General features: G+C 37.6%; 1 protein-coding gene across 1 annotated transcript in view; it reads left to right on the forward strand.

Moving 5' to 3' along the window:
• Nucleotides 1-20,381: 20,381 nt before the first annotated feature.
• Nucleotides 20,382-25,259, forward strand: part of ST8SIA1 (ST8 alpha-N-acetyl-neuraminide alpha-2,8-sialyltransferase 1) — a 352,671-nt gene continuing 347,793 nt past the window's right edge. The window contains exon 1 of the mRNA XM_044087193.1: nucleotides 20,382-20,444. Within this exon, the coding sequence (XP_043943128.1) occupies nucleotides 20,382-20,444 (63 nt within the window). The remainder of the gene's footprint in view (nucleotides 20,445-25,259) is intronic.

Here is a 25,259-nt window from a genome sequence, read left to right on the forward strand (position 1 = left end):
TGAAAATTGTGGATTTCCTGGGTTATATTAACAGTAGTACTTTGTTTTTAATGTTATCCATTCATTTACCACTGAACAGGTGAATTTCTTTGATGTACCTATTTTTGCTTTAGATAACTCTTTTGTCTTCACAATATTCTGTAATCCTACTTTTTTTAAACATCTATTTACACTTCAACAGTTGTCCAACCTTGGATTTATAACAAGAACATAGTGAAAAAGTCAGCTAGTTTGAATGGCTAGAATGAATTCTAGCAATGCATTTATTGTTAAGTAGAAACAGAAACTTGTAAAATGTTTTTAGACAGATTACATCCTTTGGACATGGTCATGAAACTCAGGGAAGAAGTTAGTAGGGAATGGGACAAAAATATACTTCCCTTTAAGTACATCTTGTAGACATAACTTGATCAACTTGGTTACCACTGAAAGTAACTAAACAGGGAAGAATTTTATGAGATCTTTAGTTTTACATTACAATTACATGACTCATAAAAGTAAGGATATAGTTAGGATAAATTGGATTATTTTTAAAACTGATGAAGACTTTATTAAGCTAATAGGTGATCCACCAAATTTTGAACTTAAAGTGGATAATAATTTGAAGATTTTTTAAATGACTAAAAAAGGTGAGATGTTAACTACTGTTTTTCAAGTGTTATTTTACAAAAAAGGGAATTGTAAGACAGCCAGGGTAATTTACATTGCTGTTTGCTTGAGCTGCCAAGCTTTTTATATTGGAAAGACAGAAAGAAGTTTATGTAAAAGATTTAAGAACATTATTATGACATATCAAGGAAAAACGCTAACAGTGGTTAATATAAACACACTTTGGAATGTAAAGAGTTTATACATTTTACCTTTGGAGTTATTGAAATAGTTGTACCTAATGAGAGGGGTGGGCAATGGGAAAACATGCAAAGAATACAAAGTGTTAATTTGGCAATTAAGACTGATTGCTGCATCTCCACCAGGGTTAAATTACTATATTTTCTGCTCCTGTGTTAAAGTTAAGAACAGTGATGTTATGGCTATCTAAATAAAACCATATATGTTTTATCTATTTTTGATCCAACTCATTAGCATCTATGTGGCATGGAATGCCATGCCTCTAACAGCCTACAAATATCCTTTCATTCCACAGCAGTTTCTAAAAAAATCAACTTAAAAGCATAAAATAAATAAATATATTTTGTGAACAATAAAGGGTATTAAAACTGCACAGATAGCAAATTTTTAAGTAAGAAATTAGGTTTGGAACAGACCATTTTGTCCTGGGACATCTTCAAGTGGGGTTAGATATATAGGTTAGCATGAATTAGGAGAATAAGGGGAGGATAGGGTTAAATGTGATGGAGGGATGTTTAGGAGGAAATGAGGTAAGAGTAGGGAGGGGCTTAGAGGGTTTTGTCATGTGTAGCTGAGATAGGAGCCACATTTTTGGCATGAACTTTTCAGGCCAGGTAGTGATGGTGGATACAGCTTCAGCGATGCGTGTTCACGGGCGCAGGGAGTAAAGGCTTTTACGGCTGCATGTTTTGCTCAGAAAAGAGGGAGAAGGAAACTAGATCTGGGTGTGAGGTAAAAAAAGATACTTTAATGTAGTAGATACCAAAGCATATAGAGGGTCATTGCTGGTGTCCAGATTGTGTCTCGTTTCTTGCTCGCCGGACCCGCAGGCAACAGTTAGTGGTTTTTGTGGGTTGCCAGTGCAGTATTGCACTTTGTGCATGCATGTCTGACATTGTCAATTCTAGTTGTTCCTCTCAAGCAGGCGTAGCTGCACAGAGTTTTGCAGTATGTTCATATTATTGGCTGATAATTTGGGTACGCTCCTCACCTTGAGTTTTGGACTTGATATCCTTCAGTAAATTACTACAACAAAATAGTGTACCCTCAAACTGAACCACAATAATGAATCAAAATTTAGGCAATGCTAAAACATGCACACACTTCCCTTCTACTGATGACACCAATATTCTTGTAGCTTACATAATAAAATCACAGTACTCCATACAATGCGATTTATTCAGGATTTAGTGCTTTCGTCCACTAAATGTGGACTTCATCAGAATCATTTTAACATACTTGATGTCTTACTTAAATACATCTTGTCATCCAATAAAAACCCTCTAAGTGAAAAATGTCAATTATCACTTAGAATGAACTAAATATGCATAAACTGTCATAAATAAAATTACTACACATAAATTTACTGTGTCTGTTTCTTTCCTAATTTACTATGTTCATAAAAAATCTATCTAAATGTAAAACACTCTCTTGCTAAAAAGTTCAAAACTTGTACCACATTAATCTACATTATCTAACTACTATAAAAATATTGCCAACTACAAAAAATACTGTGATTATTCCAAAATTGTGCATTGTAATGTGTTTTAGTATCTCTTTTATTGCCTAAGTTTCAAGACAGTATTAATGGGAATATTGTCATTGATCCCCGGGTATCTAGTAGTGTTTAATAACATCTACCATCTGACCTCTTTCTCCTCCAATAATGCTTTGAAATGTCCCCCTCTGGGGTTTTCTGTCAGACTTTCTAATATTCTAAACTTAAAAGTGGAGCATCAGGGATTTGCTTCCAGGTGCCTATAAAGGGCATTGGTCTTGTCCTTCTTTTTAATGTGGTATAGATGTTCATATATCCTATTTTTTAGGGGTCTGTTGGTCTTACCAATGTAGAACCCAGAGCAATTACTACACTTAGCCAGATATACCACATGTTTAGTGTTGCAGTTCCCCTTCCTAAAATAAACCTGAGTTCTGTTGATATTATTCAGAATCAGGGATTCTTCTTCTAATATAGCACAACACTGACTGCAACTACCACATTTTTTGTATGAGTTCTTCCCGTAAGCTGACTATTCTTACCTAAATTTTTTTCATAGGTTTGTCTCCAACTACACTGTAAACCTCCTTATCATGTCTTAAGATGGTCCAATTCCTATTTATAATTTTCCTAACCACTTCCATTGAGGGATTAAATTTCAAAATAGATGGTCTTCCAAATTCCTCTGAGACTTCAGTATTTCTGGTACTATTAAATTGGCCCATCCCTATACATAAAATGGGCTTATATTTCATGCCCCACTCATTTTTCAAATACTGAGTAACATCCTTTATCATCCTGGCTGGATACCCTCTACAAGTGAACTTCTTACCTATGTAATCTAGCTCTTTTATCCTGTCATCATACCCAGATGTCATTCATGTAGCTCTGATGTATTGCCCTTTCAAAATACTTTTTTTCTGCCATGTCATGTGACAGCTGGAGAATTCCAAGTATGAGTCACTGAATGTTGTCTTCCTAAATATCCTGGACTTTAAATCCCTTGTCCATATGGAAAACATAGGTGTCCAGATATGGAATACCTACCCTATTCATCGTGTGTGTACATTTTAAAAAGGAACTAGTATGCTTTAGATAATGTATAAATTCATCTATCTCTTTACTAGTACCTTCCAACGATATAAATATATCGTCCAAAAAACAGATGTAACACTTGATGTTCCTATAATGTACACTTGGAAATATATATTGGTCCTCCCAATCTAGGAGCACCAAATTGGCAAATATGGGGGTGCAGGCTGCGCCCATAGCTACCCCCTTTGCCTGCCTGTAATATTCTCCTTCCTAATGTATGAGATTGTTGTCAAGTATCAAAGACATAAACTCACAGAATAAGCTTACTATCTCCCATTCAAGGCCTGCATATTTATTAATACTATTCTGAAATCCTTCTAAGCCTTCCTCCTTAGGGATGCATGAAAAAAGATCTATTACATCAGTTGTCAACTATATTACATCTTTATTCCTCATCTCTGGTGTCAAACAACTCAAAAAGTCCCACGAATCATTAATCATATGGGATACGTTGTTATAAATATGTTTCAGCCATCTGTCTATAACCACACCGAATGGGAACATCTTAGATTTACTACCTGAAATAATCAGCCGAAATAGTGGATTTAAAATATCATTATGTATTTTTGGTATTCCCACTATGGTGGCTAATGTGGGATACTCTACTTTAAGAAATTTATATAATTCATCAATTATTCTATTATCCAACAGAAATTCTAGGTGTAAATCTATCCAATGGTGTGCTATATTCACCTCGTTTTAGATATTGTTTTATATATATATATATATATATATTCATACTGTTAAGTATCTCATACATCTTATTATTATATGCAGAGGTTTCATACAATACTACCCCACCCCCTTTGTCGGGTTTCATAACCCAAATACAATTGTTACTACATAGGTCTTGTAGTACCGCCCATTCATTTTTGTTCCAATTCCATTTTGCTCTCTTTTAACCTTATTGTCTTGTAATTTATGCAATTCTTCAGTTATAACTTTTTATACGGTAATCAAAATGGGGTGAAGGGGGATTAAATTTGCTTTTCTTCTTTAATTGCCCTTGTTGGTGGGAACTTATTGCTCCTTTAAAAAGATGGCTAAATTTAATCTCCTAAGGTATAGTTTAAATTCAATCAGTACAGCCACTAAATTAAACTGGGTAGTTGGCACAAATTTCATGCCCTTAGAAAGGCAAAATTTTCCTTTTTTTAATTGAATGTCAGTGTAATTGTATATATTGAAATTCTCATATGAATATATGACCTGATCTCTATTCACTATCTCATCTCTTATTCCTGTTACATTGCCTTGGTTTCTGATCCATTCCTTTGTAATTCCTTTTCCATTGCCTCTGTCCTGAATCCCATCTTTCCTGATTGTAAATTGAGGTAATTTGCCCTTCCCTGTGATAAAAACAGACGTTGAGTATGTTCTGATAAAGTCCACGTTTAGTGGATGAAAGCGGTAAATCCTGAATAAATCGCATTTTATGGAGTACTGTGATTTTATTATGTAAGCTACGAGAAAATTGGTGTTATCAGTAGGAAGGAAGAGTTTGTATATTTTAGTGTTGCCTAACTTCTGGTTCATTGTTGTGATCCTTCAGTAAATGTATGCTAATGGTGGCAGGGGTAGGGCGGAGGCAATTCCTGTTATTCTAGCAACATTCTAAGTTGATAAGAGCATATTTAAAATGTGTCCCTATTTTGTTGTTTGCTTTGTCCCCCCATCATGTTAGGCTTTGTCCAGTTTCTTGTGCTAAGACGTTGAGAGGTTGGAGGGTAGTGACTCCTTCAGAGGTGACCCCCCCCGTTTGAGTTTACGTTTGGGTGTTCCTTTTGAACAGCATAGCAGATGGTGGTTAGAGTGCAGTTGCAGCAGGAAGTGCACATATACATGCATAACTAAATAAATAAATTAAATAAATTAAAAAAAGTCACTTTTCATAGAAGTAGATTGACCTCCAACATAAAACAGAAGTGTTACTTGAAATAGTAAAAACGTGGCTTATTCATTATTTTTTATTACTGAATTGTGGCAACTTAACATATTCGCAGACTACTACTTCTCTGCATTTAGTTGGGTATCACATAAATGAATAATGAATAGTTAATATTTTAATTATGCAACATTTTCAGACTTGATTTAATCTTCCATGAAACTGGTCTGGGACTGTCCATTGATGCTGGCCTCACCGCCACTGAATTAGCGGTATGACAGTCTACTAAATTCATAGATTCATAGATTCATAGATTAGTACTAAGCTAACTGCCCTTGCGAGCCATTTTAAGCCTAGCCAATTATCCCTTGTGAGATTCAAACCCTGCACCTTGTGTTTGTAAGGCAAACACCTTAACCATTAGGCCACCCTCCCAACCCAAGGGACATTTCTTTCACACACACTAACCCTCCTTAGACAAACACTTGCCATTGGCAGGATTCAAACCCCTACTTAACTATGTTATGACACTTGAGATGGATGCATTAACAGAGCATGCTATTTGCATTACTAAGAAGAAGAAATAAATTTATTCATGGGAGAAAATATCTTACCATCTGGAAATAGAGCTAAAGTTAATTGTGAAAATGAAATGCAAAGTAGGAAACACTATAATCTTTTCTTTCTTAGACAGTTTCATGCTGCAGAACTCAATATGGGTGATTGGAAATAATTTATTCTGGATAGCATCCCTTCATGCTGGGCATGTTTTCATTTGTCTAAATAATTTAACTAGCAATTGTCAATATAATTACATTCTGAAGTTGTTATAATTCATTTTATAATACAAATACAAATTTTCAAAAACTATATAGCTAATTTAAGAATAGGCTGCAATGATGCGAAATTTCTGTGTGGCAGCATAGCTTCGCTTAGGATCACTGCATTAGCAATAAACTAAAATAATTAATAAAACCTAATGAAGGAACTGTGTTTAAAGGTTGGGTTGCTGGACTTTGGAGACTTCTCTGGGGGCTTTCTTGTGCTGCTTCAAACTGCACTTTATTTACATGTAAATCTTGCATCCTGTGGGCTGTTATAAAATTGTGGTGCATTTACCTTTCTTGTCATTCCATGTTACAGTTTCTAAATTGATTACTGTTGAGGAGATTAGCCCAGCAAAACACTCTGGAAGAGTGGCAGTAACTACATACAGCAATATGCCTTGAAACCCTATTAAGAACTTTATGTTGAGTGAAGACTATTTTCCTAAGCAGCAAGGTTTTAAGCAATAAAGAGTATAATTTTGGCGGTAAAGCCCTAGGGTTCCTTTACATGGCACACAAGTATAATTTGCAATGCATGTTTATTTTCTGTTACAGGTTCCAGATGCACTATTGTAGCTGGCTTTACTGGTATAAGGATAATGTTATGCATTATCAGGAGATTGGATATAGTTAGAAAGGTAAACAGAGTGCTGCACATCCATGTTAAGCAGTACTGCTTCAGAAGGACAGGGGAAAAGAGCAGTTTTGTGAACTTGTGGCGTTGATGTTTTGTGTTGTGTTATTTTGAATTTCCTAACTGTACAGATTATTGTATAATGTCCGGGTTTGAAACCATATATCAGCACTCGTATGTTGAAAGCAGATCTAATACCACCGGTAACACGGGGTGCTCTGACAATATAATAACAGCTATGGAGGGAAAGGTGTTTTGTGATGGAATTTTATAGATTTAGCTTCAGTAGTGACAGAGTCATTAATAGGACACTGATCAATAAATTAGTACAATTAGGCACTGATGTACTCCCAATAAGATGGATAGCTGCATGGCTGACAAATAGGTCATGGCAAGTATCATACAGTAAATGGACAGGTGAAATCCTTGGTTACAGTCAGGGTATCCCACAGGGCTTTGTCCTAGTCTCTTATTGTTACAGATAAGGTATGTCTGCAAAATAACTTGGCTAAATAGATTTTCTGGGCACAGGAGAATAATACGCTGATAAATACATTTATTTATTTCTTTCAGTTTGATGCGACCGGGGAGGTCCACTGGGCTCAGGAAGCCCATTTTCAGTGGAGGCCCGGGGAGAAAAGCTCCGCATTACGTAGTGTTATTCACGGTTAAAATCAAAATTAAATGATGTAAAGAAATACAATTAAATATGTTTGTGTTACACAGTGTGTTCACAGTTACAATCAAAGTAAAGAGAAACACAATTGAAATATCAATTGATGTCAGAGAACAATATAAAGTATATGGTTTCATGGTGTCAAAGTATTTATGAAGGTATTATATAGAGTCGGTACAGATCATGGTGTCAAAGTATTTATGAAGGTTTTATATAGAGTCGGTACAGATCATGGTGTCAAAGTATTTATGAAGGTTTTATATAGAGTCGGTACAGATCATGGTGTCAAAGTATTTATGAAGGTTTTATATAGAGTCGGTACAGATCATGGTGTCAAAGTATTTATGAAGGTTTTATATAGAGTCGGTACAGATCATGGTGTCAAAGTATTTATGAAGGTTTTATATAGAGTCGGTACAGAGAGATCATAGTGAAGAAATCGTGGTGTATTATATAGAGTCGGTACAGAGAGATCATAGTGAAGAAATCGTGGTGTATTATATAGAGTCGGTACAGAGAGATCATAGTGAAGAAATCGTGGTGTATTATATAGAGTCGGTACAGAGAGATCATAGTGAAGAAATCGTGGTGTATTATATAGAGTCGGTACAGAGAGATCATAGTGAAGAAATCGTGGTTACAGATTTTATTGTAAGCTATAGAACAGGAATAAGTTCCCAGATTATAAGGTGTCGGAAATGTAGGGAGGCAGCTGAGATGAGGGGGAAAAGAATGAGAAGAGAGAGACGGTACAGGGTGGTCGAGGTTAATGTGGGCTGTACAGGTGCGTTTACCTTTACAATTACGTCAGGTTAAGTAGAGAAAAGCTTATGGTGAGGGAGAAGCATAAGGCTATGTGGGGAGACAACAGTTGCATTTTCAGTTGGAAGAAAGGTAGAAGTGTAGGAGAGTTTTAAAGGTTTCAAAGCTTTCACAAGTCCTTAGGGAGGATGGCAAGGAATTCCATTTTTTAGCTAAAGAAAAAGATAGCAGATACTGTCCAGCAGGACGATTGGGTTTACAGACAGTGATTAGGTTTTGGTGGGTTGATCTTAGAGCTCTTGGAGGGGTGTATGGTTGGAGGATATTGGTTAGGGCTGGGCACGTAGTAGGTTGAAAAATTGGTCTATGGGCTGTAGTAATTTGGAGGTAATCTAGATGTTTGGGGAGTTCAAGACAGTTTAACAAATAAAGGGCAGTACAGTGATGGAAGGAGAATTTGGCCTTGGTGGCAAATTTACAAATCTTATTATAACAGACTTCCAGTTTGGAGGAGAGAGAGGCAGATAGGTCTGATAGGAGAGGAGTGCCATATAAGACTGAGGGGAGCAGATAAGTAGTGGAAAGGGTTTGTCTGGTGAGAGGGGAAAGGAAGTGGATGTTTCTGTAGAGCATACCAAGTTTAACATGAGTTTTCTTAATGTTTTGCTGGATGTAAGTGTCGAATTTTAGGTGTTCATCAATGGTTACCCCAAGAAGTTTAGTGAAAGGAACAACCTCTAAGTAGCGTTGTTGTGGCTATTAATTTGGAAAGACTTTTTATCAAGGGGGGAAACTTTTGACGGAGAGAATATCAGAATTTTGGATTTGTTGACATTTAGTGAGAGACGGTTTTAGAGCATCCATTGTTCAGTGGAGGAGAAGGCAGTTTGGGTTATTATTTGTAGCTCAGGGAGGGTGGGGGTGCAGCAGATTAAAGTTGAATCATCTGCATATTGTACAATTTTGCTATTGGGTATGGCTTTGTAGAAGTCATTAATAAAGATGTCGAACAGCTTTGGACCAAGTATAAATCCCAGAGGTACCCCAGTGGGGGTTGGAAGGAAGGAAGAGGTGCCTTTCCCCCATTTCATGGCCTGTGACCTGTCGGAGAGGTAGCTTGAGAACCAGGATAAAGAATTCTTGGAGAGATGGAAGCTAGAAAGGTGGTTTAAGAGGTGGGTGTGAGAAATGGTATAGAATGCTTTGGACAGATCAAGTAGAACTGTAGAGACAATTTTACCAGAGTCACGGGCCAGATTTACTGTGTCTAAGAATGAGAGCAGGGTGATGATAGTACTATGGCCAGGTTGGAAACCATGTTGGGTTAGAGTAATTAGTTGATGCTTGGCCAGGAATGGCATAAGCTGTAGGTGCATGCATTTCTCTAGGATGTTGGAGATTGGGGAGAGGATAGCTATGGGGTAGAAATTAGAGATGCTATTATTTTTGCCTCCCTTATGGAGAGGTAGGATAAAGGCAGCACGCCATAGTTTTGGCACATAACATTCCTGCATGGATCTGTTGATTAAGATGCTGATGGGAAGAGCAATACTGTCTGTGGCTATTTTTAGGAAGTAAGATGGACTATTGTCAGGGGCATTGGAGCATGGTTTTAATTTAGAGAGTAATCTTTTATGAGGGAGGTAGAGATGGGTTTAAGTTCAAATACTGGGGGGGATTAGAGGCAGAGGGTTGTGTAGAGGGTATGCAAGATTGTATGGGTTGGGAGTGTGGGTTGTTGTTAGGGAAGGTCTTGGTCAGGTCAGCGATGGAGTTGGTAAAGAATGAGTTGAATAGGGAGGCTATTTCAGGGTCAGATTTGCCTGAGTCAGGGCAGGTGTTATTTTTGGTACCTGGTTTGAGAAGAGAATTAATTGAGTTCCAGAAATGTTTGGGGTTGTTTGATTGGTTGGACTGGAGTTTACTATAGTAGGACTTTTTATCTCTAATGATATGTTTTTGACAAGGTTGCAAAGTTGTTTATATATAAGAAGAGTTTCTGGCTGCTTATTTTGGTGGTAGATTTTCCAGGATTTATCCATTTGTAGCATAAGTTTATTGGTGTCTTTGGTTAGCCAGGGGGTGGACTTAGTTTTGACCCTTCTTGTTCTTGGTGGAGCTAGGGAGTTGATGATGTTTAAGAAGGTAGAGTTGAAGAATTCTACAGCATTGTCTAGTGATAGAGTTTTTAGGGAGTTCCAGTTTGTTTGTTTTAGGACTCCAAGAAGATTGTGGGGTTAAAGTTTGTGAGGTTACGGGTGTGGGTATATTGGTGTAGGTGAGGAGAGGAGTGAGTAGCTCTGTGATGAAAGATGGCAAGTGGTCACCTATAGGGTCAGGAGTAGTGCCAGAGTTTGTGACTTTATTGAGGTCGGATACTAAGATCCAGTCTAGAGTTGTCCTTGGTGTGTTAGTTTTGTTGGGTCTGGTGATAGAGTTAGTTAGTTGGCTAAAGTTATATAAATTGATGGATATGGTGGGATTTGGGTTGTTGATTTTATTCTAGTTGATATTTACATCTCCAAGTATGATGGTCTCTAGTTTAATATTGGTAGAGGTCCAGAGGAGGATTTCTTCAAGAGTGGAGATGTTATTACCAGGGGGGATGTAGAGGGCAGTTATACATATGCGTTTATGGTTATTTACTTTTAGAAAGCCTATGACTAGTTCTGCATTGTTGAATGGAGGGATAGGATTAGGGTAGGGGGATATGGACAGCAAGTTAGAGCTGATTAATGCTACCCCACCCCCTTTTCTATTTAAGCGGTCTTGTCTCAGGGCTTGGAACCCGGGTGGTAGGATTTCAGAATCACAGATGTGGGGTTTTAACCAAGTTCTGGAGATGGCTACAATATCGGATAGGTTATGGTTGAGCCAGACATGTAAGTGGGTTACTTTGTTTTTTAGACTTTGGGCATTCGTGGTGAAGAATTTGAGGTATTTGTGGCTTGTTATATTGATTGTAACAGTGGGGTTTGGAGAAGAGGAAGTATTTGGTCCGGGGTTTGGATGTATGTCCCCTGCTAAGCAGAGGAAGTTGAGGAAGGGTAGCGACATTTTTGATTTGGTCTTTAATAATTGTGGATGGTAGGGAATTAGTTTGTTTGTGGTATGTAGGTTGGAGGGGGACAAGCTTTAATTTGAAGTAGTGGAAGAGGTTGGGTTGGACTAGGGTGGCGGATATGTTGTGGAAATGTTTTATAGTGGGATGAGGAGGAGGGGTGGGAGTGTGGGGGTTGGATAGGAAGGAGGGGTGGAGTTGGTAAAAATGGTAGGAGGTAGCATGGTATAAAGGGAGTAAGAATAGAAGCCAGATAAATGGGGTGCGAACTGTTTGAGCTATAAGACAAGTCATGGTCGTGGTATGTATGTGTATTTAGTGGCAGGAATGTGTAGGGCGGATAGGAGAGTATCAGATGAGGTAAACAAGGAGTATATGTGGACCTTGAGTGAGGTTGGAGTGGTTGTGATTGGGAGATGGAGTTTAAGAGGGAGGGGTTAGAGGATGGAGATGATTGGTTGATTGTGGCATGAGAGTGGGGATGATTGGTGAGTGAATAGAGGGAGGGGTTTGGTCCAAAATAAATGTAGGAATGGTGGGGCAGGTGGGAATTGGCAGTGTAGGGGAGTGGAGTGAGCCTGCAGGGTGAACGGAGCAGGTAGAGCAGGAGGCAAGGTGGCTGGCTGGAGCCAATCAGCCAGGTGAAGCAGAAAAGTGGGAGCTTGGTGGAAGGTGGAACAACAAGGTAAGTCAAGGCTTGGGAGTGTGGGGGGAGATCAGGACTAAGCACAGGACAGAGCAGGCCAATGTGGAAAAATACTAAGAGATTGGGGATGGCTACAGGCGGGAAATGAGATAGATAGATAACTGGACTTTAAACTTTAGAGGGTGAGCATTGCCACCTTGTGGCTAGATAGTTAAATTACAGCTTAGTGGGTAATTAGGGGCAAGAGATAGACTGCTGTAGGCTGCTTAGCAAGCGCGAGGAAAGTACAGGCACTTTGATAGGTTAGGTACTAGAAGCACTTTAAGTTACAATATGCAGCAGTACATACATTGTAATTAAATTCTTGAGGGGGGCTAGCTGTTGCAATGCTTTTCAGTGGGCTTTAGCAGGGTCCTGTAGAGAAATCCTTACAGGGTAAGATGTCTAGTCTGTAGTAGTTAAGGTAGAATGCAGCACAGGCAGCTGTAGGGAAAGAACAGAACAACACAAGCATTATCAGAGTAGGGGTTACAAAGATACGCACATAGGGCTTCAGCTGAGAGAACAGGGAAAGAAGGGAGAAGAGGCAACAGTCCAAGCAATTGTTAGATGTGCAACATATACAGGCTGGTGTTAGGCTATGAGGCTAGTTCTACAGCCAAGACAACCATTTAGCATACACACTTTATACCATAAAACAGATTAGCATTCAATTTGGGTTACATCTGCAGCAAAAAAAACATATAGCATACACACTTTACAACATAGAACAAGATATATTCAGTTTTACACTATATTGGTTAGCGAGCGTTCAGACCTTTATAAAGTACAAATCTGAACACATTCTCCTAGCATTCTCTTAACATGCAATAAGCATAACTGGGAATAGTTCCATGTGTAGCATTTGTATTTGCGAGCGGGTGGAACAAGACACAAATCGCTCAGTAGTCTACCCTCACAATCTTTCCACTGTAATTAAATTCTTGAGGCAGGCAAGTTGTTGCAATGCTCTTCAGTGGGCTTTAGCAGGGTCCCGTAGAGAAATCCTTACAGGGTAGGATGTCTAGTCTTTTGTAGTTAGGGTAGAATGCAGCACAGGCAGCAGGCGCAGCTAGCAGCCTACGGGGGCGATCAGCAAGGGGTAAAAGGAATACACATCAAAAACTAAGCATATGAGGTTTAATAGGCATAAATTGAAAGGGGTTATTTGATACAGCACACAGTAATTGAAGCTATAGACTCATTTAAAGATCTTGGTATATGGGTAAATTCACCTATGAGCTTTTCTAATCATATCAACTAATTGGTTCATGAGAGTTATAGAACTATAGGCAGTATAGAAGATGTATAAAGTCAGGTAATCAAAATAAGGATGTCATGGTTTGGTAGTTAAATTAGACTAAACTTAAATATAGAATAACAATATGGAAACGTGATAACAAAACCAGCATAATTAAATGGCAATAAGTACAATGTAAATATATCAAGGATATCCATGGATGTAAAAATATAAGTTTTTAGGGAAGACTTTAATATCGGAGTCTAGTTCCTAGATTGGACAGCTTTAATGCAGATAGTAAGGGGTGGGAATAGTATATAGTTTGCTGTGTTCACACAGAGTAGTGGGGTTGATTCCCATCTTTAAGTTGGATTATGCCTAATCCTATGGTAGAATGTGAGGTTTTGAAGGGCATTTGTGTTGCAGCTTGTCTGGTCAAATGTGCTCAGAGCTGTGAATCTTCTGGTTGTTATTTTGAGGGCTGAGTATCTGATTAGTAGCTCTTTAATTGGATAGTTTGAGATGGATACCCAGCAGTTTTGCAATTTCATGACAGTAATGTGTTTGCTTTTCTTTGCAAGTGGAGAAGAGCAGTTTGGACATCATTTGGTGATCTGAAAGAAGTGGGTCAGTGGTGGAAGTGGAGATACCGGTGGCTGTCTCCATTGATAGAATGGTGCACCAAAGTGCTCAAGTGGGGGAGCGGGAAATAAGTAAAAGTCGTGGGCCTGCTGAAGTTGTTAGATGTAATTGAGTCTGATGGGCTGGATGTTTCAGTGGAGGTAGTGGTATTCAAGGAGGTCATATGCAAGATTTTACTCGTGTTTCTTTAGGGTATGTATGTGGTATTCGGTGCGGTTTGGGTAAGGTGTCAGTAAGAGAAGAGAGGGTATCTTGGGGTCTGGGTTAAGCAGGGTTGCGGAAGTTTGTGAGGGGTCTGGGGGTTCTTGAAAGAGGGACGGGTGCACCGCCATCATAAGCAGAGGAAGTTAGTAGGTTAATGGTTTAGGGCCTTTAGGTGGTTATTTATCAATGAAAAAAGCACCGGAGAAGGATCCAAATGGTCCGGTACCAAGCACACTGGTTGACTGCCACACAGTACTGTTGATTAAAATACTGTTCTAGTTGAAACAAATGCTTCAAATGAAAATGCAAACTTTCCACGGAATTCAGTAAAGAAGTTTTTATTCCAACGACCAACAAAGGACAAGAATTACCACAAGCGCTTTCGCCTGGTAATACCAGGCTTTCTCAAGTGTAACTCAGATACAAAGTGACAAGACTTTATACTAAAAGCACATTTCCTTAATTGAACTGATTAATGCATCACAGCTAATTGTCAAGTGCTAAATTCATTACTGAATAGAATTTTTAACCCTGTAAACCTCATTGTATAAAAAGTACATACTTTAAAAACACTTTTAACTGTTGTTAACATTTGTATGATAAACCATTCTGAAAAGAACTGTATTACTTAAAACTTTTGTTGAAAAGAACTTGCTGTTCATATTGTTGATCTTTTGCAAGTGCCTAAGAAAGCTTAATGGTTGACCAAAGCTTATAAAATAAAATAATTGTCCATAAATTTAACTTATGGTTGTTTTTAATGTAATTAAAATTAAAAAATGTGCTGAATGGATCTGGACATATTAATGATTTGCCCTCTACCCCTAACTCTTTATGGACCAACCCTGTTCATTTTTTGAAAATTCATTATGCGTGTTGATGAACATCAAATGCTGTTTAAAAACCTTTTTGAACGATAAAGTGCATAGCAAAAAATGATTAAATGTAAAAATAGAAAATAAAAAGAAATAATTAAATGTAAGTCTAAAATCACTTATATGGCTTTATAATGTGTTCCTTTTCTTTTTTAACACTGGAGCCAAACTGGTAGCCTCATTTAAACCAGGATGTTTTGTTGCATTTAATTGCAACTGCCAGATAAGTTCCCTGATAGCTAAAAGGGTTTCCCAGTCCCCCCCCCCTTTGATCTTGTTGTATTTTGTCAATAACAAAGAACCTTATGGCCATTTGTGGGCAAGTTAGCGAGTGCCTGTAAAAGGCATTTGTTTCTTTGCCTTTGGCAATGTCATATTGATGTTCATATATTCTGCGTTTAAAAGCCCTGTCAGTTTTACCGACATAAAATGCCTGACAAGCCTGGCATAGACCAATATAAACCACACCTGTGGTGTTGCATGTAAAATGCCCTTAGGCGTGTAGGGTTGTATTTCTTGCCTTAATTTGCAAAATATATTGACATTGCTTACATTTTCCACATGGAAATGTTCCTAACTGCATAATTGCCCTGTTACTCTTGGAATTTAACTCAGTTGTTAAATTCCTTTCAAATAACCCTTTAAGGTTAATGTTGGCTTTTTTAACAAATCCTATTTTTGTAGGCACAAGTCCTGAAATTTCCTCCTGCATAGTCACCATTGGCCAAAGGTTCCTTATAGTAGCTTCTATTATTGATGCATCTTCAGTGAACGTGTATACAAAACTTTTGTAAAATTAGTAAGTCCAACTGTTTCCTTTTTGCAAATTTCAACCCTTGTACATAATAATGGGGGATATTCACGATCTCTTTTTTGTATTGTTTCCTCTTTAATAGATTGAAATAGCTGTTTCTATCTAAGAATAGTTTTTAAAAATCAATTTCCTGTGAAAACGCCAAATTGGTGCTACACATTCTTGATGCCCTTATGAGTTGCCCCTTAATAATACCCATTTTTTGTTTTAAAGGGTGCCCACTCTCAAAATGCAAGAAACTGTTAGAATAAGTGGGCTTACGGAAAATACTGGATATTAATCCAGTTCCTTCCAGGTTCTTGCTTAATTTGATGTCCAAATAATGCAATTCTGTGTTACTAATGTCAAATGTGAATGAGAGGAAATCAGTAGAGCTGTTTAAATACTGTATGAATTCCTTGAACTGGTTTTCAGAACCTTCCCAGAAAATACAAATATCGTCCAAAAACCTCCTATAATGCTTAATATGTTTCTTCCAACTTGTTGAATGTATGTATTCAACCTCCCATTTGTGTAATACTATATTGGCATAAGCAGTAGCACAAGGTGCCCCCATTGCCACCCCACTCTTTTGTTTAAAATTCACAGAGCAAAAAATTATTATTTAGCACAATGTCCATAAATTCAATGATCAAGCTGATGATACTACTACTTAAGTTAGTTTCAGTAGCTATCATCTGTGAAAACCATTCCATGCCCTGCTGGTGGGGAATGCTCGGGAAAAGTTCAACAATGTCCACCGTTACCATCAAGTAATTAGAATTGTCCAAGTCGGAGGGTATGTTGCTTAAAAATTCCCATGAATCCCTACAGACATATGGTAAAGAAGATGTATATTCCTTCAGGTGTTGATCAATGAATATACTTAATGGTTCTGTTGTGCTACCTGCTCCAGCAACTATAGGCCTGAATTTGAGTGGGTCCAGGCCTTTGTGCACCTTGGGTATTCCAAACAAGGAGGGGGTTCTAGGTTTAGGTACTAATAAGTAGTTGTATAATTTTTCATCTATACAACCCTGCATTAAGTGGTCATATAGACCATACTTTATATTGTCAATCGAAGTGTTCAACTCATTTTGAGATACTAGCTCATAAATTTCAGTATTTTGTACCAAACTTTGTAAGTAATTCTCATAATCATGCTGGAACATAAGTACAATACCCCCTCCCTTGTCTGGTTTCATTACTCTTATGTGCCTTGTCCTGATGTCCTTCATGATTTCCTCAAATACATGTGGGAAGTTGGTGGAAGACAATCATTTGGGGTCCCTGAAGCTTTCCCTCCAAATCCTTTCTACCATTTCTTCAAATATTTTTAACGAAGGATGTGTGGGTGGATTGAAGGTACTACTTCTCGTCAAGAGAGTTTTTGTGTATGGTTGATTTTTAAAAAATAAATTTAAATTAAGGTTTCTAATAAAAGTTTTGAGCTCTATCAAAAGATTGGGGAGGTAACTGTGCTTGCTGGGAACAAACTGCAAACCCTTGGTAAATAAGTCAAAATGCTTGACAGAGATGGGTAAGTCAGTGTAGTTGTAGATGTAAAAATTGTCTTTGCTGAAAATTCTACAACCATGCTTTTCTTCCTCTACTATATGACAGGGGGTGTTTGAATTAATGTTGAACACATCACTCATTTGCGCCCCCTCCCCCAAGTCCGTTGTTGATGATAACTCGTAGTTCCCCCTGGTTTCCCCTGGGGCAATTGAAAACCCTGCTGCTGATTGTGTCCCTCCCTTCTTGCCAAACGCTCACTTCTTCTCGGGGGGTCATACATATTCATTTCTTCATCCTGGTTGTAATTGTTGAGTACATTAAAATTATTATTAAAATTACTGCTAAAATTACTGTTACAATTGTTCGGGTCACTTCTTTCATGATGTTCTGACTCCACACCTCTCCCTTTGAAAGGTGTGGGGTATGCCATACATTGCTTGTATTCATTAAGGTCCCTGTCCAGTTTTTTAGCCTTTCTTTCCAATACTTTAAAACAGTGCATGTCAACCTCAGTGAAAGTATCATCATACTTTTTCTTACATCCTATAAATTTTTCATTATCAGTAATTGATTCATCCAGCTTAGTAAGTTCATTCAAAATACAATTGGATTTACATTTGTAATCATCAATCATCATTTGTAACATTTCCAGACCCGTTTTGTTAAACAATTCTACAAGTCTTTGATAAAGTTCAGAGCCCCTATGTGCGTTGTTTGGAAAACGGTAACAACGCAAGCCTTTAGGGATTCTCTCCACTCTGATGCATTCTTTTAAATAATTAATTTCCATTTGAGTGTTTCTGTACGCATACAGTTTAGTTCTAAACACCTCAAGTTTACTGTCCAACTGTTCAAAATTAATATCAGTAGTACCTGTTTTTAATTGCGGCTCCTGTTCAGCCCATGCTCTAAAATTGAATCCATCATTGTTTCTGTTCCGGTCATGTTCATTCGAATCAGTGCAACTGCCAGTCCGTGACGACCCCACCAAGTTACTTGTAGTTCCTTTTTCTTTAACTGCAGATACGCCCTTCGGCTCCTTCTGCCGTTCCCGTCGATGCGGAACCTCCATTGCTTGTTGCTGGTTACATGGAATGGAGTCTTTGTCTCCGTTTATGGTTAGTAGCGACTGGTTTAGTTGTGTCAAAAGTGTGAGTACCTGATTGAATTCGCGCCTAGTGACTGGCGCATCATCCGGCTCCTGCTGCAGTAGAAGAGGTGTGCTCTCAAACCCCGGATCCGGTTGGCCCTCCGCCATTCTTTAGCACCAATAAAATCAAAAGAACCACAGTTACAAAGAAAAAAGCACCGGAGAAGGATCCAAATGGTCCGGTACCAAGCACACTGGTTGACTGCCACACAGTACCGTTGATTAAAATACTGTTCTAGTTGAAACAAATGCTTCAAATGAAAATGCAAACTTTCCACGGAATTCAGTAAAGAAGTTTTTATTCCAATGACCAACAAAGGACAAGAATTTGGTCATATCAGGCTTTCTCAAGTGTAACTCAGATACAAAGTGACAAGACTTTATACTAAAAGCACATTTCCTTAATTGAACTGATTAATGCATCACAGCTAATTGTCAAGTGCTAAATTCATTACTGAATAGAATTTTTAACCCTGTAAACCTCATTGTATAAAAAGTACATACTTTAAAAACACTTTTAACTGTTGTTAACATTTGTATGATAAACCATTCTGAAAAGAACTGTATTACTTAAAACTTTTGTTGAAAAGAACTTGCTGTTCATATTGTTGATCTTTTGCAAGTGCCTAAGAAAGCTTAATGGTTGACCAAAGCTTATAAAATAAAATAATTGTCCATAAATTTAACTTATGGTTGTTTTTAATGTAATTAAAATTAAAAAATGTGCTGAATGGATCTGGACATATTAATGATTTGCCCTCTACCCCTAACTCTTTATGGACCAACCCTGTTCATTTTTTGAAAATTCATTATGCGTGTTGATGAACATCAAATGCTGTTTAAAAACCTTTTTGAACGATAAAGTGCATAGCAAAAAATGATTAAATGTAAAAATAGAAAATAAAAAGAAATAATTAAATGTAAGTCTAAAATCACTTATATGGCTTTATAATGTGTTCCTTTTCTTTTTTAACACTGGAGCCAAACTGGTAGCCTCATTTAAACCAGGATGTTTTGTTGCATTTAATTGCAACTGCCAGATAAGTTCCCTGATAGCTAAAAGGGTTTCCCAGTCCCCCCCCCCTTTGATCTTTTTGTATTTTGTCAATAACAAAGAACCTTATGGCCATTTGTGGGCAAGTTAGCGAGTGCCTGTAAAAAGGCATTTGTTTCTTTGCCTTTGGCAATGTCATATTGATGTTCATATATTCTGCGTTTAAAAGCCCTGTCAGTTTTACCGACATAAAATGCCTGACAAGCCTGGCATAGACCAATATAAACCACACCTGTGGTTATTTATCAATGTTTTAGTTATGGTTATTGTGCATTTTCATTTGGGATAGGGTTGGCTACGGGGGATGCAGGGTTGAAGTGTGGTAAACAGTATGAGGATAAGTTTGTTATTCTGCACTTGGGGGTGGTTTCCAGACTAAAGGTTCTAAGATATTTTTCATAACCTAGCCATATTAAGGTAAGTGAGTTTTCACATTCTAGAATGCAGTCCATGTTACTAGTTGTTAAATCAGGCAAGGCTAAATGTTGTCCTTGTCCTAAGAGCATATAGGTGGAGTCATAGGAGGAGTTTGTATCTCTGTTTTTGTAAATGGCTGTACAACAGGATTGTGGCCGGTTTTAATTTTCTTGGACTAGTCATTAATTTCATTGCGACCTCCTGTGTTGGTAGAAGAGTTATACTTTTAGCTATAATATAAGACCTTGTTTTATTTCACAGGGGTAGCTGGTGTACTGTTATCATGAGAGTTGGGAGGTAATTTTATGGGATCATTGGTAGGACATTTAATTTTCAGGGGTGTTTGCATTTGGTTGTGATGCATTTTATGCAATTGATAAATGAGGTATGCCCTCGATGATGTATAATGATTTTTAAGAATTTGGTTTATGTGTGTGTGGAGTATTTACTGTCTTTTCTTTTATAGTTCACTCTGAGTGCAATTTGGGACATGCAGAGTTGATATTACTTAGGGCAATGAAGAAATGTGGACTTAACAGGTGCGATAAAAGCCTGCGGAGGGTTTTGACTGATGGAGCGGTATGACAGGAGGTCACGGGTTGCCAGTAGTGCAGTGAATATGGAGATGTTGGTTTGTTCTGTGTTTCAGTCTCAAGGTAATTTCTTGTTTTGTTTTGATCTTGTATGGGGAGCATCAGTGTGGAATTTTACTCTGTTTTATGGGTAGTGGGGGTCTTCCTTGGAATGGGTCATGTATTATTGCAGACATCATGGGTAGAGGATTAGGGAGTTGTATTGCGTCAATTAGGTTTGTGAGCTAGATGGAGGGTTTGAGGGGAGGATTTAGCTTTGAGTTATTGCAGTTTCAGGATAAACTGGGCTGGGTTGATTCACTATAGTCTAGACGGTAATAGCATGTCACGGACATTGTGCCTGTGTGACCAGGTGGCATCGGGTATTCTCTAGTTTGTTGGTATATTGTGTTTATTAGTTTTGCCTGGCTGGGTCTATTGTTGGTGATGCCGGCCACGATGGTGGTGTTTTTGAGGTTATACTACTACCAGCCATGATGGTGGTTTAGAGGTCTTATTGTTTATAATGAGTAGTTGGTGTGATGGCAGCATTTTATTAATGGAATTTAGAAGAGATTTGAAAGGGGGTATTACATTCATTGAAGAGTATAAAAAAAAATAAAAATAAAAAAAAAAAAATTTTCATTGGGCGGTACAGTGGGGTTGCAATGTGGCATGGTGGTATGCATTTGCCTTAGCATGACTTCAGTGGCAGTGGTCTTAGTAGTGGGTCCAGTGGCTGGTAAGGCTCTTGGTATCATTGCAACGCTTCCTGTGGTCGGGTAGTATGGTTTAATTACATCATGGCAGTAGTTATGATAGGTGATGATGTTATTGGTTTGCTACTTTAGCATAGGTGAGGGGTCAGTGGTTTGTTTACAGTTGTTAGGTACTTGGCTATTTCTGTTGGTAATGTATAGGGTTAGGAAGTAGTGAATTAGATCCATCTTGGTTCGGGAGGATGGGTACACCAAATGTTTGACCTAGTGCTTTACTGGAGGTTAGATTACTAGAAGTTTGGTCAGAGAGAGGGGGAACAGCCTGGTCAGACTGGTGGGTGGAGAAGAGTGGCAGGCTTACCCTCGTTTGTTCCCCTCTGGTATTGGATGTGCAATTCTATAAGTTGAGAAGGAAAGTGAGCAGTTGCTCTGTTGAATAAGTTAATAAGCAAGCAGAGCTGCTTATTTGGATCGTGGTGTAATTCAATAAATTGAAGGTGAGCAGGGTTACGCTGCCTTGTTAGTGCAAAGATAAGTGAGCAAGTGGGGGACGCTGCTTATCAAGGGTGAGTGGTTATGTTGCCCTTATGGTTCATAGGTTCATAGGTTCATAGGTAGGTACTAGGCTATCAGCCCTGGGGCCTATACAAGCCCAGCCAAAAAGGTACCCTGGCTTTTACCACCCAGGAAAATTATTTTCCTGTGCCACTGTCGAGCAGAGCCACAGAGGTGATCCCCAGGGTGAATTTCCTATTTCCCATCCAGTCATCAAGATTTTTCTTGAAGAGTGCTAATGAGGAACTTTGTTTGATATAGATAGGTAGTTTATTCCAGAGTATGGGAAGTCTCTGGGATAGGAATCTATCCCTCCGGCATGTTCTGTTTATTGTGGTGACAAGGTTTAGGTCTCTAGAGCGTGTAGCTTGGAGGGATTGGGATTTTTTAAGTGGAGCATGTCCAACAGCTCTGGGGTTAACATAGCTTTGTATGTTAGGCAGAGATCACCTCTGAGTAGGCGATATGCGACAGAGTAAAGCTGGAGTTTTTTGAGACGGTCTGCGTAGGGCATCTGTTTGAGGCCGGTAATCCTCTTTGTGAGGAATTTCTGTGGCCTTTCCAGTTGTTGTAGATGTCTTGTGAGGTACATACCAAAAGGGGCATTGTACTCTATAATGGGTCTAATAAGTGATGAGTAGAGGGGAACTATGACCTCTTTTTTCTGGATGAGAAACATTTTGTGCCACATAGAAGGATTTCCTGACTACTGTGGCAATGTGATTATCAAAGGAGAGACTACTGTCCACCTGTGACCCAAGGTCTCTTATCACACTTTCGATGTCAATATGATCGGTTATTTGATGTTTTCTTCCATGGATGTTGTTATCACCTGTGCCATGTTTTTGGTTGAAATTTATAACTATTGGTTAACAATCATATTTATGGAAGTTTAATTAAGGTCGTCAAATGTCATTCGGTGTTGTGTGTTTATTGAAGTGGACCGGGACAAGTATCCTTTACAGCAATAACAGTCAGTAATTATTCATAGTATTTCCCTAAATGCTATAATTTATTATAATGCACACAAACCCATAGCTATATTCTTTGCTAAACAATCATAAACAAATTGTCATACCCTGTAAACTATATAACCTAGAAATATATTGTTAGAACATGTTTGTTAACTAGCCATAAGCTTTGACATAACAGCAAGAAATTCCTGTCTGGATACCTGTTTATTGACATATTTACAGAAGTATGAAAACATATGTTTGATTGTATAAATAGCAATATAAATAACACTGAATATCTCTCATGTTGTGCAATTTACAGTGCAAATATCAGTGACATTTTTTTCAATAATATCTAAGGTTTTACATGATGCCATACAATAGTTTGTAAGTCATTGTTTTTTTTTGTTTTTTTGAATTATTAAGTGCAATTGAAATATTGCTTATTGTCATAATTATTAATAAAAGAATTTGCAGTTTCTCTAGTATATTGTAATATAAATGGACATTGACAATGAATTTTCCTGCATCCCACCATAACATTTCACACCATATCTCACAATAGCTTATAGGTCTCTCAGTTATGAAAATATGAATGTAAATATGAATAATACGTGGCAAAAAATGACTCTACATTAATAATCTTAGTGTCATTTTGTTAATTATTCCTTGCTGTTTCTAATATTTCCTATTTTTAGCTGGTAAGTCACTTAGTTAAAGAAGCCAGACCCAAAAAAAAGTCTGGACACCATAAGGAGCTAAGGGTGTTAACTGGACAAATACAAAAAAGTGTTATAGGCTTGAGTGAGCTAAGAAATTAGTTATAATATTCTTTATTTACTTTTTAGCATTAATTTCTATATTTACTAACAATTATACTATGTACACCTTTCAGATTAATATTTGAATAAGTATAATAATTTTATTAATACTTTATGGAAGGCCATCTTTTACACATATTTTTAGTAATAAAATTTGAGTGTATAAATGTATGGTTTTAAATATTTGTCAGTGACACTTGATATTTTTGTATGGATGCCTTTTATTTTAAGAGAGTTAATTACTGATTGGTCACATGATTGCCGTTTGGTATAAATAGAAGTACTTTGAGTATGAAGGATGAATGTGCTTAACTAAACCATTATTTGGACTGAATAAACCTATTTTTTGTTATTTTGCTACCCTCTGTGTCATCTTTCTGGCTCCAAGCTCTACATGAGCTGTTTTTGATTCTTCTTACTGAGTGTCTCCACTGTATTTTCCATGTCATTATCAGATCTCTTTCATCAAACCCGGTAAATAAACCATAGTTTTTAAGCTGGTCTGATTTCCACTTCCTTAGAAATACACTTCTTTGCTACTACTAATTGGCTTAATCCTCTGGTTGCCTTTTTCAGATACTGTTACTTAACCAATTAGAAATATATTTCTGGTTAATACAAATTTATTTCATCCAGTTCTATTTACCAGCCTCTGCATAGCATACTTAAAGATATTCCAGTACCATATATTCCACAAGTATATGATTTCAGTCCCCATTGTTTTCAACCCTGCATCTTCATCCGATGTCGATATCTGTTTGACAGACTAAACTTTTCCCTAGGTTCCTCTCAGCCCATGATTTTCTGTCTGTTCCCAAAATCTTTTCTCCAAATGCTTCCTTCCTCGTACGTGGCTGGCCTCATTATTTTCTCTACTGTTGTGGTTATTGGAGTGGAAGCCTATTGGTAATGCCTTCTTCTGCCATGTACTGTATGTGTATTCTTATACTTAAGGATTTCTCTTCCAATCTGTATTTGTAATATTCTGCCAGATTTACTTTATCTAGTTGTTTAAACTGCATCCAAAAACCAAGCCTCCTTACCTCCAGATTATTTCACCTTGCAGTATGTTATTACTTTCCATTTAGTACTATAAGTTGGCAATTACACCAGATATAGCAATTTAAGCTGAGTGGTCTCGGCATAGCAGTTTGAATTTGGTAAGGAGAGTCTGTCCTGTTTTTGAGAGAGCATTAGCATTTCCCACTTAATTATCAGTCTTCTTCCTTCCCAAATCAACTCCTTCATTCATTTATTTATTTATTTTTTGCCAAAATTACCTCTCGGGTAGAAAAACATGGCTGACCTGTATACATAATTAAGTGAACCAAGAACATCTTTATTACTTGAATATTACTGCCCAGGTCCAGTTGCAGCATTTTAATTCCCTTATTTTTCTCGGGATTTTGTTAAGAGTTTATCCCCACATCTGTTTGGCAGCATCGTCTGTCATCATTGATCTGTTAGTAGCGAATTTATTTACTTAAACACCTTAGTTATTTATTTGTAGCTACCCATCTATATTTCTCAGATAAATGTCACATTTCCCCACACCATTCATGCATCTTTTAATATTTTTGATGGCAGTTTCATTACAGTGAATACAGTTTATAACTTCACATTTTGATTTGATATGCACATCCTCTCTACCTAGAAAACAATGTTTTGTTTTGCAGTTATATAACAACATTCCTCTAAAAATACCTAGCAAAATACTAGCAACAAATGCTAAAATTACCTGTGATAAGCTTTCAGCTGTATTTGAATTTCTAAT

The sequence above is a fragment of the Protopterus annectens genome, chromosome 11.part0 (assembly GCF_019279795.1).
Source record: "Protopterus annectens isolate FY-2018-M chromosome 11.part0, PAN1.0, whole genome shotgun sequence".
Classification (NCBI taxonomy): domain Eukaryota; kingdom Metazoa; phylum Chordata; order Ceratodontiformes; family Protopteridae; genus Protopterus; species Protopterus annectens.